The sequence below is a fragment of the Pundamilia nyererei genome, unplaced genomic scaffold, assembly GCF_000239375.1.
Source record: "Pundamilia nyererei isolate P.nyererei 1_Seehausen unplaced genomic scaffold, PunNye1.0 scaffold00028, whole genome shotgun sequence".
NCBI lineage: Eukaryota > Metazoa > Chordata > Actinopteri > Cichliformes > Cichlidae > Pundamilia > Pundamilia nyererei.
In genome coordinates, this window is record NW_005187429.1 from 1,283,761 (window position 1) to 1,298,748 (window position 14,988).

Below are 14,988 nucleotides of genomic sequence, written 5' to 3' on the forward strand. Positions count from 1 at the left end.
GGGGTTACTCCCACTAGGTTTATATCTGGGACTCTCCACCATTTGACCTTAGAACTGAAGAAGCTTCTCGGATGAGAGGTGAAACGTCTTCAAGTAACTTAAAGAAGTCCAGACGCTTTTCTTTGCAAGCTCCTTTGATTAAAAAAAAACAAACACAGCTTGCACACAGTGGTGCAGTTTTACTGATTTATTGTAGCATGCTCTAAATAGATAAACAGATAAACCTGGAGCCCCACAGAGTGCAAGCTGTAGATTTATTTTTATTCATTTATTGTTTTGACATTTGCAATTGGCTTTTTTTTTGGCTCTGCACCTGACTCGTTTTGTGTGCATATGCATGACGTTTTCTAGTGTTCTATGTATGTATAAAAAAAAGAATTAACATTTTGACACCTTCAAAACCACCTTACCATTTTTGAAGTGTAGAACTGGGGCCTTATTAGCAACAATCGTTCTGGCTACCTAGCCATAATCATTGTGATACTGAATAAATTACTTTTTCCTTTTGCCAAAATGAGCAAAGTAAAAATGCAAAGTGAAAAAGTACATTTTCTGCATGGAGCACATAAACATCCTTGTAGCATCTTTTCGAGCAACAAGAAAAATAAACACCACCTATCACTGTAATGATGCATTAGAAGGCTTTATACAACAGCTTTTCAGCTGTCAGAGGGGAAATTAGCTACAGAGACCAAAGCTGTTTTAAGCAAAAAATAAAAATATATTATTATTATCATTTAAACTGCAATGTTTACTGAACCTTTTGACAAATAACAAGAATAATGAATTAAATCTAAATTTGTATTTATGATTTAAAATTTCTATCATTTTTGCTACCTTTGGCATTTCTGTGCAATTTATTGCTTGAAATGTATGCTAGTTCTCACTGACTGCAGAAGAAATGCAAGAATATAGTGATGTTTATAATTGCACTGAATTATAAAAGCATGCATCATAAGTGAATAAATTCAAAATCAGATGCACCATTAAGTGAATTTTAATTGGTAATAAAACCCACGGCTGCATTACATTATAGCAGTACTACGACATGCATCACGGGTCTTAGCATTGATTATCAGCTCCTGCTTTTGTCTAGTCAGACCCCACGGGGGTAAATGTCACTGGGTGAAGGGCAGAGCAAAGACACCAGAGAGAAGAGAGAGGAGGGAGACTGAGAGGGAGAGATGGAGAGCGTGAATCTCCTCCACAGAACAGACTGCACACATGCTGTTGCCATGACGACCTGTGCAGACCAGCTTCAAACGAATTGAGCAGCAAAGGCGGGGGTGGGGGTTCACTATATCCCCAATTTGGTTTAATCAACAGTTGGGTTTACTGTTTATTAATTTACTACATGCTAGTTACATATCAGTACACAGAAACAATCACAGCATACTTAAACACAGTGAGAGACATCAGCTACACCATGTACCAGGCAGCGTTACCATGGAAACTCCAGGCCAAGCGCCCCTCCTCTCTCCATGTGGAGAGAAGAGTTAAAAAAAAAAACCCAAAAAAACAAAACAAAACCTGGAATAAAAAGAGAAGAGCGGACAACCAGCTGCAATGTGGTAACCGCCCAGAGAAAATCAAGAAATCCTAAAGTACAGAGATATTAAAACACCTCTACAGAAGCATGCAGCAAAGCAGCAATTTCCCAGTTGTTAATGTGTGGTACAAGCCAAAAAATAAACATGATTAGACATAAAGGAGTGCTCCCCTGTTTACTTGTCCCTGTCTAAAGAAAAAAAGATGAGAGAAAGTCTAGCCGAGACAGAGAGCTAATCTTAAGTCTTCCAGCAAAATTTGGGGGGCTTTTGACCACATGATGGCAGCACTGACTCTGCTCTAACCAAATTATTCTGTGGTTCAAACATCAGCAAACCACCTAAAAGGAAGCAGGATACAACACCCTGCTGATCAGAGAAGGACAGAGCATTTTTTTATGCATATGCACCAAAAATAACATTTTAAAAAGGCAGTCACACCAAATCTTCAGAAAGCCTATTACCTGATTCACCTGAGATGAAGTTTGTGAATGTTTTTACATCAGATATAGGTATCCATATAACAGTGGAACGGTCTGCAATACTGGTGCACACTAGAGACAAAAGCCCACGTAAAGCTTCATTTAGCTTTAGTGTCACATTGCTCTATGCAAACTTTGCTCTACCTCGCTAACAGATTGTGTTTGTGTACAGGCAATGTCGCATATTCCTGCTCAGGCCCATGTGACAGCATGCAGAGTCCCACATAGAAGATGACACAAAATATCTTGACACTGCACGATCACTCATATGAGAGTGATGACAACTGGAAAGAAGAACACGAGCAGCACCGTGGTGTCTGAGACAAAAGCTGCTAAAAACTTTCAGCTCCAAAATAAACGAGCAGAAGTACATATATATATATTAAAAAAAAAGACTAATAAAAAACAAACAGCCAATACTACAGACATGTTAAGTGAAAAGATAAACCACTAAACATACAGTGGTTTAGATGCAAAATGGGATAATACTAGAAAAATACATACAATGGAAAGTGCAAATAAAAAGAAAATAACTTCCTTTGCTTCCATAGAATGACACTCGAAGTTTTTTTTATACATACTAACCATATATTTAATTGTAGCCATCAGTTTGGTAACATAAGAGGGTCAAACGCTTTACTTGCAACCAATCTGGGACAGAGAATGACTGAGCGAAAGGGGAGCAAAGGAAAATAAAGAGACACGTTTGAGGTTTAAGCTTGGATTCTCTAATAGGAGACAGGCTGCTCCATTTCCAGCCCAGCTCAGAGAAAATGATCTCATTAAAAGAAGACACATATACACAGAGACTCAGACACACACAGGTATAATTTGAGTCCCAATTCCAAGTCGGGGAGAGGGATAAGCCATAATATTCAGAGGAAAGCTTTGCCATGACAATCAGAGTAGCTTGGAAACAGGGTCATGATTCCCTTTGCAGAGACTGTGATGCACTGAAGCAGAATGAGCATGTCTGCGTGTGTGTGTGTGTGAGAGAGAGAGTCTGTGAGTATGTGTGTGTCACTCCCTGTCAACACTGAAGTACTATGCAAGCAGAGAAAGCTGCTACTGATGGTCAGTTTGGGGCACTGAATATCATTGCTCTTCCTGTGTGTGTGTCTGTGCACAGGGCCAAATGTCATTAAATAAGAGCCGAGCGCAGCACCATGGGCAATGACATGCTTTACTTTCCCAAGAACCAACATCAGAAAAAACCTCAATTCACATGTTTACTAATGAATGAACAAAGGCCTGTTAGTCATGATCGATATCCCCTCTTTGCTTATGTGAAATTTTGACTTTTCTCAACAACTTCTTTTCATTCGCTTCAAAACAGGAACCCTATAACACAAAGCCACTGGTAAGATTTCTTCTCATGTTGTGCAATTTGGGGCACAACATGACACAAGGGTATGTAACCTGAAACTACCGGTGTGTTGCTGTGATGATGAGTTTCTTTGTTACCAGAAACTAAACTGCTTTGAAGAGAAGCGTTTTGTAATTCCATTCGGGTTGGGAAAATCTTTGGCATGATGAAGACAAAAACTACTAACTAACCCATACACAATGTGGGAAACAAAGGGAGGGAGACAGATTTTTGGGGGGCTCTGCATACCGACCTACTAAACAACACAAAGTAACCTCATTTCAACATCATGTAAACATTTTTGTTGTTGTTCTCGCAAAAAAAAATTTAGCTACCTAAAGTAGAAGAACCCCACATTTGCAAAGCTCTACAATGGACCTTACTGTTGTAATGATTACTTTTCAAATCCAAGCACATTTGCACTATTTTCACATAACCACAAGTAAGTGAAAGGCTTCACCAGTAAGCCTGGAGATTGAGAGCTGGGGTGTTAACACAGAAGAACACTTGACCTGATATTACTACAAAAGAAAGAGTTTAAGAGAGAGGACAGAAAAGCAGAGACTGAGTGGCTACTTGAGTAAAGCCACACTAGACTTGAAGAGAACAGTGGGGAGAGGAAGCTGCAAGAAAATTGGATTGGGTGGATACGGTGCGGTGCAACTATGACCTCAAGCAACAAGCTACAAAACTATAAGCATCTCTCAAAATTTTAAACAACTCAGATTGGGTAGACCATTGCTCTTGCAGATGCGCACGATTCCAATAAATGCAGCATCATGGAAGCATTTGAGGACACCCCAGTTTTCCCCTCGCATGGAAGCACATGCACACACACACACCAAAGCACTTGGGGTGAAAGTGCAATGAGTTTAAGCTGATTTCAATCTAAAACCATATGCTGGGCAGCTTTTGTGTGAGTGCCAGCATCCACAGCCAGAGGAGATTAAACACACAACCACGGACAGCCAGGCACAAACATACACAGACACACAGACACACCTACCATTATCATCATCCCCAAATGCCATAGTTACAGCGTTATGGGTCAAATCCGCTGGTTTGGTCTGTATTCACTTCTGTCCCTCTGTTCTCGCCTTTGTTTTCTCCTCTGTTTCTCCCTCGTTTGTTCAATCTCTCTCTGTCATGATGAATCAGGGAGAGGCAGTGATAGGCACAGCGCTGTGACTCGGCTACTGCCAGAGATCTCTGTCAGCTTCCTCCCTCGATCCTCTGCCCTCCTCGCGTCCCTCCCTCCTCCCCTCTATCCTCAGCAACAGCTGCCTCAAACCCCTTCAAAGAGAACGCCAAGAGCTGGCCTGAAAGCGATGTGGGGCAAGGGCAAGTACGAAGGCATTTGTGTGCCTGTGTGTATTTTGGCAGATGGTCTGAGCTTGTGTCCCTAACTTAGAGGTTGAGGAGTCTTTACAAACAAAAACAAACCTCATACTCACCACATTCTGTGGCAGACGTGAAGCGTCAAACAAGAATTAAGAAAGCAGGAACGTTGTGAGAAAACACACTCCAAAGACACTTCGTTATTCGACAAAAAGACTCACATTTATCTTTGCTGTACATAAAAATTTAACAGAATGGTAGATGCAACCACCTGTTACCTGTGAAGCTGGAAAATATGTAAGAGCAGAGTTCAAACATTTTTTTTTAATTTTTTTTTGGGAAATCACAAGAGTTAGCTTTGGCACAAACAGAACAGCAGCAGTGGTTTTACAAGATGGAAACAAATTATTTTCACATTTCCATAATAAAGAGAAAGTAAAGGTGGCTCTACAGGCAGGACAGAAGTGAGACATGATTATCCCATTTCACATTAAACTATTACTAACCTAACCTAATGTAATTAAAGATAAACAGACAGGTATTGGCTGATGATGCAAAACTATCAAATCATAGGATTTGGCAATTGCACTATTTTAACCCCTTTCTCTTCTATTTATCTTTGTAACATGTTTCAGATTATTTTTTCTCTGTATGAATGATGCTCATAGGTCTTTTTTGTTAGTCCAACTGAAACTAACCATTATTTTCATTATTCAAACACACGGAAAAACAAACACTTTACATTCACGGTTTCAAAGATCTCCTAGCCAAGTGTCTTGAAGATGATAAACATATCACTGAACTAAGGGATTAAATGATTAACAGTCTACACACTAAAGCAAAGACCTTTGGTTTTAGACCGTGATAAAACAAGGTATCTGGCACTTTTTATTTACTGCTAAATAATAATAAGGCTGCACTCCCACAATTGGTGCACTTTTCCAGTAGAACACCAAATCGAAGAAATTGAGCGCTCCCCAGATCAAATACTATAAAGTTCTTGCACGTGTCAGTCACAGCTGTTCCCTGCACTGCACAGCTTCAAGGTTTCTGGGATGCAGCATGAACGAGTGACATTAAAAACAACAACAAAAACAGTCCACAAATAACAGACTGCTGAAAAAAGAAAACAACTAAGGTAGAAGGCAAAGGGTTTGTTTGGAGAAGCAGGCCATCATCTGCTGTGAAAACACTTCAGAGTTAGGGCAATTTCTTGGTCATAATCATGTAGCCCTATTTACAGAAAAAACATTAATCATGAAAAGCAGTGAAAATTAAAATTACTGTTTGTTTCAGCCTCATTAGGCAAGGAAAGGTATGCACCCAGAAAAGTACAAACAATGCCAACTGTGGCGTGACCAGCTGTAGTAGCTGAGGCATTACAAAGAAAGAAGCTTAAACACACTTGAGGTAGCAGCCAAGGCCAAACAGCAGGGCGTGTAGCTAAAGTTCACTGAGGTAAGCCTCTGCAATTACTTCCACTTCATGTTTACTCAGGGAGTTTGAAAATACGGTCAGTGCAAAAGTCCAGATTGTCAAGAAAACAAGTGAGTGGCAAAAAGGGTAAGAAGAATGGGTATATAGAGCAAAAACGCAGTCACAACTAAGGATATTACAGAGATACAAATATAGAAATATCCGTAAATTGGGCAACTACCTCAAAATTTAATCTAAGAGCAATTACAAAGTAACAACATGACACATTTGACATAAAATGTGGAAGATGATGCTGAAACTCTCAATACTTCATACTCTTAATTCTGTCATTATGAAAGCAACACGAGAGGCAACAACGTGTGATTTCAGTAAACCTAACACCTAACCCACAGAAATATGTAATATGTAACCCCAATCGCCACCTCCAATCTAAGATGCCCTAACCATAACTGTGACAATTCATAATGCAGACTGACAGCCAGGGCATTAGAGGACATATACCCCGAAGTATGTGTGTGCAAATGTGTTTCAGAGAAACAAAGCAGAGACCCTTTCACCTTCTCTCTCCTTTCCTCTGTCACTATTTGACACAACCCACCTGAAGATGTCATATTTTGTATTTACCCGTTCAGCACGATGGCTGTGACAACCAAAACATAAACAGATGATTTTAGTAAGGCTGAGATTTTAACCTTTAACGACTGCACCAGAGACGTGCGGTTCTTCTCAAAAGGTTTAAACCAGCCCACAGAAATCAGTATGGGGCTCTAAACTCTGCCTGAGTTTACCTATACTGGAAAGAAATAGAAAGAAGTTCATTAAGATTGCTTATATTTCATAAAAATAATATGAATCTTATTGGACTCATTTTATTTTCTCATGGCCGTGGCCCCTTTCAAAAATTTAAATAAAATAAATAAATCACACAGTGCTTCACCCTTAATGTAAACGCACAAGTTTTAGTTTTAAATGTAGACAAATTTGACATTTTTCACTCTGCATAACTAACTTCCATAACATTTATGGTCCATATAGAAATCCCTTCATAGGGCACAAACCAAAACTGACTCCAAGCACCTAAACTTGAGCACGGCTTGACTGCAAACCAGGACTCTCATCCTGAGCCGAAGGTAGACAGACAAGCTTATAGAAACTAAATCAACTAAACACAATATTCTTGAAAGATTTCAGATATTTTATACTAGACTTAGACTGACCTAAAAGCTTAATTTACTTATCCCTTTCTTAATAATTTGATATTAAGAAAGACATAGAACACCCCCCAAACATGTGACATCAGGAGGTAGTTTGATACATTTTTAGTACTTTTGCACAACTCTGCTAAACTTGTGTACAAAATTTAACATTCACACTTTTATTTTAAGCATGTTTGACAATTTAGAGGTTTGGGCTGCTGAACACCCACCGACGTTCACTGCTCCACAACCTTTTTGATGCCCAGGATATGATCAGTTGCCTGACAGCAAACAACCAATCACAGCTATTTTTTGTCACAGCCAGTTTAAATGAAAGCGAGAGTGCCAAACGAATAAATATTCTGTCTGGAAACAATCGCTGCTTTCATTCAGGGAAAAGCACATGACAGATGACAACAACGCAGAGTTAAAAACATTAACAATTCATCACAACAACTACACAATCACAAACCCAAATCACAACTTTGCTCCAAGCCCCGGGGAAGTGGGATTTTAAAAGTCAGACTCCCTTCATCTCACTTCGGCCCACAAAGACAGCAGCTAAAGCCTTACATTACATTTCCCTATGCCTCCCTCCAAGTAAACCAGCTGCAACAGCCTGTCAAGCACCAACTCCCTGCTGTAGCCGGAAGACAGATACAGTGACAGGACAGCCTGAAGGTATATCATCCAATGACAACCTCTGCCAGACACCAACAGCAAACCCAGCTGACCTCAAAGGGAGCACAAACTCAGCTTAAAGCCACACGTCAACTCAATTTGGTGGAGATTTAGAAAACATTTCAGTAAAATACTATTCATAATCTTGGAAACTTCATCGCTCTCATAATTTATAAAGTACTAAACAGTCTGTACACATCAGTGGTTCCCAAATGTGTTGGACGATCGCGTGACAATCACACATTATTAATGCAATTCGCAAATGAACAAAATGCAATGCATAAAATGTTAATTTTCCCCACCAGTACTTTGATTGCACTCATTCCCCGAACAGAAGCAAACTCTGTACCCTAAAAATATGATCAGAGACTTCAAAGGGAACCCCATTCTGTTCACACAGTTGCAGGGTAGTGGGAATTATGAGAGTGTGACAAATCAAAGGCCCTGACTGACAGAGAGGAGCTGACAGCAAAAATCTGCAAGGGAGGAAATACATCACTCTGTTGTTTGGAGCAAAATAAAAATGAACTGCCAGTGCAGACCACCCAGCACCTAAAGAAAGACTATAAGACAGCATTGTGAAAGCTACCTGCTTTATAGATTCAGGTAGACTGAGAATGTCAAGACATTTGGCCTGCTTCAAAAGAGCACTGGATGTGTAACAAGGCAATCGAAGCACAGTGTATACTTGCTGAGCAGCAATTAAAAAAAAGAAAGAAATTTCTAGATGCTGCAAATGGTTTATCAAGAGGGCCTGCAGCAATGCATTCCAAAGAAGAGTTGATGGCATGTTTGACAGAGGCTGCTTTGCACAGATGATTAATAAGTGTGCCTTTGAAGATCAGCCCTGCCCTTTGCTGCCTGTTCAGAAGAATATGTTTAAAAACAAAAACCCACTGGTATACATAACCAGATTTTAAACCGACAAGCTATACTTTATATACTGATGATGCCTTTACTGGAACCCCCCATCAGCTTTTATACAGCTCCATGCTTCCAATTTTCCAATTATCAACACTTCCACAAGAGCTCTTATCAACCAGAAAGTAGATGCACAACCCAGAAAGATAAAGGCAAACTCCTGGTCTCTGCTTTTAGATGAGAACAATGCTTTTTGTGTAACTGAATAAATTATCATACATCAAGGCAGTGTGACTGCAGTTTGTTAAGTGACATTATAGATGGAAAAAACAACGGGAAACCACTGATTCATTGTTTTTGCTTCTAAATGATACTCTGTTAGCTCAGCTCAGAGGATGTGCTCATACCAAATACCAATCTCATACCTTTCTTTTCTCAAAATTCAAACTCTGTTTATCTTACTGGAACAGATACTAAAAAAAATGAAGTCCCATGGGAACTGAATAACCTATATTCAATATTTAAGTAAAGGCTTTCAGACACACACTTAATAAGCATCATGTCAGCTTCTAATACATATGTAAGCAGGGAAACCTCACATTTTCATTTGTGCATAGTGTCAAAAACTCCCTGAGGTGCTGCTTAACCCACTTTTATAACCTGAAAATTTAAGAGTGCAGAGTGAAATATTACTGTCAATATAATTACAATTCTCCAGGGTCAAACAACAATGGCTCCACAGACCACCTTACTGCTGGGGAAGGGAAAACTCAGCAGCAGCCTTCAGCTCAGGTTTGGTTCTGCTGAAGCACTTGCACGCACACATGGATGTGCACGCACACACAAACTCTAAACCATTAATCTTGTTAGGACCTCTTACAGGAGCTCATGGCAACAAACTGACACAACCACAAAAGCACATGCAGATTTAGACACACAAGCACAGGCACCCCCGCCCCTCAAAAAACACACACAATGTTGCTCCCTTATGAAACACACCCACTACATGACAACAGTAAAACCATCTTGACAATGTGACTCAACTTGGTGGCTATCCAATTCAAGTGTGGCAAAGTAAATGAGAAAACGCACTGACCGTGACTCGGGCTGAGAGCCATGTTGCCTGAATTCAAGGCTTCATCAAAACGAGCAAATATCGTCTGTAACCTGGAGAAAGAGAAAAGGAAGATTAGTAGTGTCGAGCACAGATATACAGTACAATGTTAATATCATCAAAGCTGTCAAACCAAACATATTTGAATGAAGAAATTACAATAAAGTCCAGATTTTTAAAATCACCCCACAGAGATGTTTGACCAAAACACAAACAAGGTGCTAAGAATTCCAAATGAGACTCATCATCAAAATCAGCAGCAGAAGCAGCAGCAACATGTGGACAGTCTCCACGCCTTTCTGTCTGATTGTGGGTGGGTGTGTCTATTATGGCAGTCACACTCATGAAGCTGCAGCAGCAACACCCCAAGTGTCCTCTTATAACATCCTACTAGCATCAGACAGACACACATGAAACCACCAGCCAGGTCTGCTTAGTCATGTGATTAATAGGTAGCATTGTCAGCGTAGTAACAGGGCAGATATCCAGCACAAGCTAAAATAACTTGGTCATCCTCGAAATGCACAACTGGTTAGACAAAAACACAACAAAGACTAAAACACATGACCCCGAATAACATGCCTTTATGTCTGCTTTGCCGAAAGGTTAACCACGGATGGGCGCACACAACAATTAGAGCAATACACACCGTGCTCTTTCTGTCTCTGTCTTTTGGTGTCTGCTTGCCGGTCCACAACCGCCAGACAGCTAAGCAGCTTCTGATAAGTGACGATTAGCGTTGCAACTAGCTCCTCAGCCGTGCACCATTTTCACGTGGTTCGCTTTCTTTCATTAGCATTTTGTGCATCTATTTGTTTCAGCAAAAATCTAGCATTTAGTCTTCAGCACTGATTTGCATCAGTATTTCCCTGTGGGCTGATTAATAGCTTGCTGCGTTGCTACGCAATCTTGCATTAGCTCCCATGTTGGTGACACACTCTGGTCCTCAGCTCCCCTCAGCTCTTTGTATCCAACATGGTGCAGTGGCTCCAAGAGGGAGGGAGGGAGGGAGGAAAGAAGACGGGAAGAGAGGGAGGGAGCGTGTGTGTGAGAGGGAAAGAGAGAGGGGGGAAGCCAAACGGCGAGAGACCAAAGCATGCTACGGGCATGCGACAAAGCACCACCTACTGTCACGCATACACACTGTACACACAAACGCCAACTGAACAACCTAAACAGCAATACGTACAGTAAATTTCCAGGAAGCGTCTTTGTGTGTCTGTATGAGCAGGAGAGAGAGTCAAATGGGCCAGTTTGTGTGACAGACAGCAACGAGATTCAGTTACCCTTTACATAACCTCCCTCTCATACACAGACACACACGTACTCGTCAGAGGGGGAGGGGCTGTGTGGCTAACAGCAGACAGCGCTGCTCCTCCCCCCTCAGTGTCTCGCCTTCTCATCCCACTTGCACATGTTCCCTCCCTCTTCTTATTTCTATCTTTTATCTTTTTATCGCGGCCATTGATAAACACCTTTGTCCAGCAGAGGACTCATGCCCTTCAGGTAACTCATCTCCAAATCAAACCACATGAGGCAGGCCTGATGAATGCTCACTCAACCAGCATTTGACCTACTTATAGGAAGCTGCTGTCAGATGGTAGCCCCTTGTTCTTACCAGTAATGGACCCAAGATTACAACTGTACTTCCAGACACAACGCCAGTAAATAAGCCAACTGTAAAATTAAGTTCCACTTTCAGGTTTCTTCATCACCATTATGTCATTTGAAATAGGTTTGAAATTTCAATCTAAGTCCCATTCACAACACCTGATCACCAAATCCAAGAAGTGTTTTGGCTCGTGTCAGCAGGTTTAACCTGTGTCTAAACATCTGATCTGAGGTCATAAGATATGCACATCTATATGTTTATTTCACTGAAAATTGATTAGATGAAATTACTTATTATGAATTATTTCAAGTTAGAACTGGAACATTTTGAGACTGTTGTAAGGGGGGGAATGTATTTAATTATACAGATAATCCCATCAAAATTCAGTGTCTCATTTACAACAGAGAGCTGTTTCAAACAGAAACTTAATTTTGGGAAATAGCTTTTAACCATTTATCTGGCACAGTCCAAAAGAGGTTTCAGATTGTAATAATCACTTGCCTCCACGTATCTTTAAAAATGTGTGCTTGTTTGGTATTTAAGGGATGTGGACATACTCATCCAACAATTATTCCTCTTTTATGACTTCATCTTTCTGTCCATTATCTAATGCCAACTCTGCAGAGTTGATATGTCATCAAGTCAGCAAGATCCTGGCCAGAGCTTTGCTTTCCACTAGGTAACCCTTTGGGTTGCTCCATATGAAATCAATTATTAAATAAACAAAACAATTTAAATTGAATTTTTTTTTAAAAAAACCCACTGTACAATAACATTAGTATATTAGGTATATTAAGTTACAACCCCTCAAATTATAGGGGTGGACATTTTTGTACTTTATAATTTGCGTTTGCGTTATTTTTTCCAAGCATTACACGACACTTGGAGTGGTTGTGAAACTGATTTGGCTGCAGTTTTTAAACAGAGCTTTAATGTGTTTTCACTCTGAAACTTTCACAACGATACCTACTGTAATGTTTTGAAGCCTCAAAAATTAATTAGTAAATAAATGCATAACACAATTTAAAAAGCACAAAATTCTCACATACCTCTATGGGTCTGTAACTCAGACAACTTTCATAACATGAAGGTAAAAATTTAGCATGGCTTCATTAAACATATGAACAAAAAACGCACAATGCAATTCCAACAGCTTTGCTCCAGGTTTTGTACTAAGGCTATTTGCCTATAGCAGACCTGAAGCTGACTGAAACATCACAAATAAAATTAATGAGAGTTTTGATCAGTAAAACTGCAGTATTGTAGATATTCTCACCCCTATTCTTATACAAACTATACAAAGTAATAAAAACTGGTTTGGGAGATTCGCGATACATACAATACATATAAAAATTCACGTGCAGAATTCAGTAATAACTATACACATCTGTTCAGGAAGAACAAGCGCAGGCTGTAAATCACTGCATCTGTCAGGCCTCCGATATTTAAATGAAGGCAGACAGCCACACCACTCTGTAAATCCCACACATTCAGACCGTGTGTTTACACTGGAGACGGACTGGCTTAATATGCACAGCACATGACACATGACCACAGCCAGCATTCACAGACGCAAGAATCATACTGAGCAGATACAGCACTGGCCGTATGCTCGACTCTCACACATGGGAGAAAGCAGTAAAAAGGGGGCAGAAAGAAGGGGTCATTGGGTGCTCAGAATAACCTTCAACCCTGCACATGTAGCCAGGACGACCAAAGCGGGACAAACCCCCACATTAAACCTCTTCTGATGACTCAAACACAGTTTTTACCCCCATTTCTGTTACTCCACCCAAAGCCTTTGTACCCCGTGGCTGCACCCTCTCACCCTCCTCCCTCATTCAGTCGGCATTGTGCTCTGGATGAAAGTGCCTCTGTGTGTCTGAAGGGCAGAGTGGTGCATGGTGTGGCTTGGGACAAACTGAGTGCCAAGGCCACGGGACTCCATAGAAACACAGGCAACAACAAACTCAAAAAATAAATATAAAAATAACAATAATTAAAAAAAAAAAAAAATACTACGAAAAAGAACAAAAACTCACCGTGCAGCTGGAAGTCCTCTCTTTCCAATGTCTGCTCTGACCTTCTCTCCAACGTGACGATAAACATCCACCAGCGTTGTTATTGATGCCTCACGTACCTAAACAGCAGACGTTCACCAATTTAATAACCCTCCACATATAAACACATGGAAAGAGATTCAAGTGATGGGTTACCTAGCACACTATAAAAAATGATCTTTGTGTTTGTTAAGACTGAGATCGATTCTCCCTCATAATTCGACAAAGATTAGACTCATGCTCATAGACTAAGAGACGCAAACATGCAAACACACTAAAAACTAAACCCGTGAGAGCCCATACTCTTCCCTCCTATGGGAGCCATACGATTTGCTAGTTATTGCTGTAAACACTGTTGTGATTGGCTACAAAGATATTGTTGAAGGGATTCTTAGCACCCAAGGGTAGGCAGGCCTTTCTAGGATGTTGATTGGCCAGGACAGTATGTGGGTAGATAATCATTGGGTAGAAGATAGAAGCAGATTTCAGCTTTGGGGTGCAACTCTGCAGGAGGTTAAACCAACCTCTCTCTATTCCTCACACTGACACACACACACACACACACACACACACACACACACACACACACACACACACACACACACACCTAATACTCTTGTGTGGTTTAACAACTGGGTGCTCATGATTCAGCAGTGAAGCTGGGTGGTGGGTACAGAGCCCATCTCCTCACTAATAACAGTAATAATCACAGAGCTGCCTTAAGATGAAACCCAACACACTTTGACTGCTGAGAGCTGAACAAAAAGGCTTATCGACAAACTGGCTCAACAAAAACAATGACGAGCCACACGCAGTCAAAACAAACACACACAAAAAGGTACAATTTTCCGCACCATCATGTAATCATGTATAACACTGCAGCTCTTACCTGTGGGTTTTGGTCTCCTGTCAGCGAGCAGAGATGAGGAACTATTTTACTGAGGCTCAGCGGTTGGGCTCCATACCTGAGAGTGTGAAACAGAGGCACAAGAGGAAACGTAAAAGAGAGAGGTGACAGTTGCCAGTGATAAATATAATTATCTGGTGTTCTTTTATAATGGAAATCTTGCTCCGCTCATTGAAAATATTTTTAGAAATTTGAAAAATATATCTAAGGCAGACTGATATTTTAGTAGCCTGTTATAAGCTACAAACACTATCTACAAACCACACACACACACACACGCCTCAGAAATTTAACATCACACAAATATAAAAAAACATTAGTAGACAAAGATCGTTTCTTAATTTCTTCTGTTTTGTCCATTCCAGTTATGTAAAAGACCCCCCCCCC

The 14,988-nt window shown here is 40.4% G+C and overlaps 1 protein-coding gene across 1 annotated transcript in view; it reads right to left on the minus strand.

The window, feature by feature from the left end:
• Positions 1-14,988, minus strand: part of clasp2 (cytoplasmic linker associated protein 2) — a 72,311-nt gene that overhangs the window by 33,588 nt on the left and 23,735 nt on the right. The window contains exons 5-7 of the mRNA XM_013909615.1: positions 14,584-14,659; positions 13,677-13,774; positions 10,005-10,075 (exon numbers count right to left, since the gene is read on the minus strand). Of these exons, the coding sequence (XP_013765069.1) occupies positions 10,005-10,075; positions 13,677-13,774; positions 14,584-14,659 (245 nt within the window). The remainder of the gene's footprint in view (positions 1-10,004; positions 10,076-13,676; positions 13,775-14,583; positions 14,660-14,988) is intronic.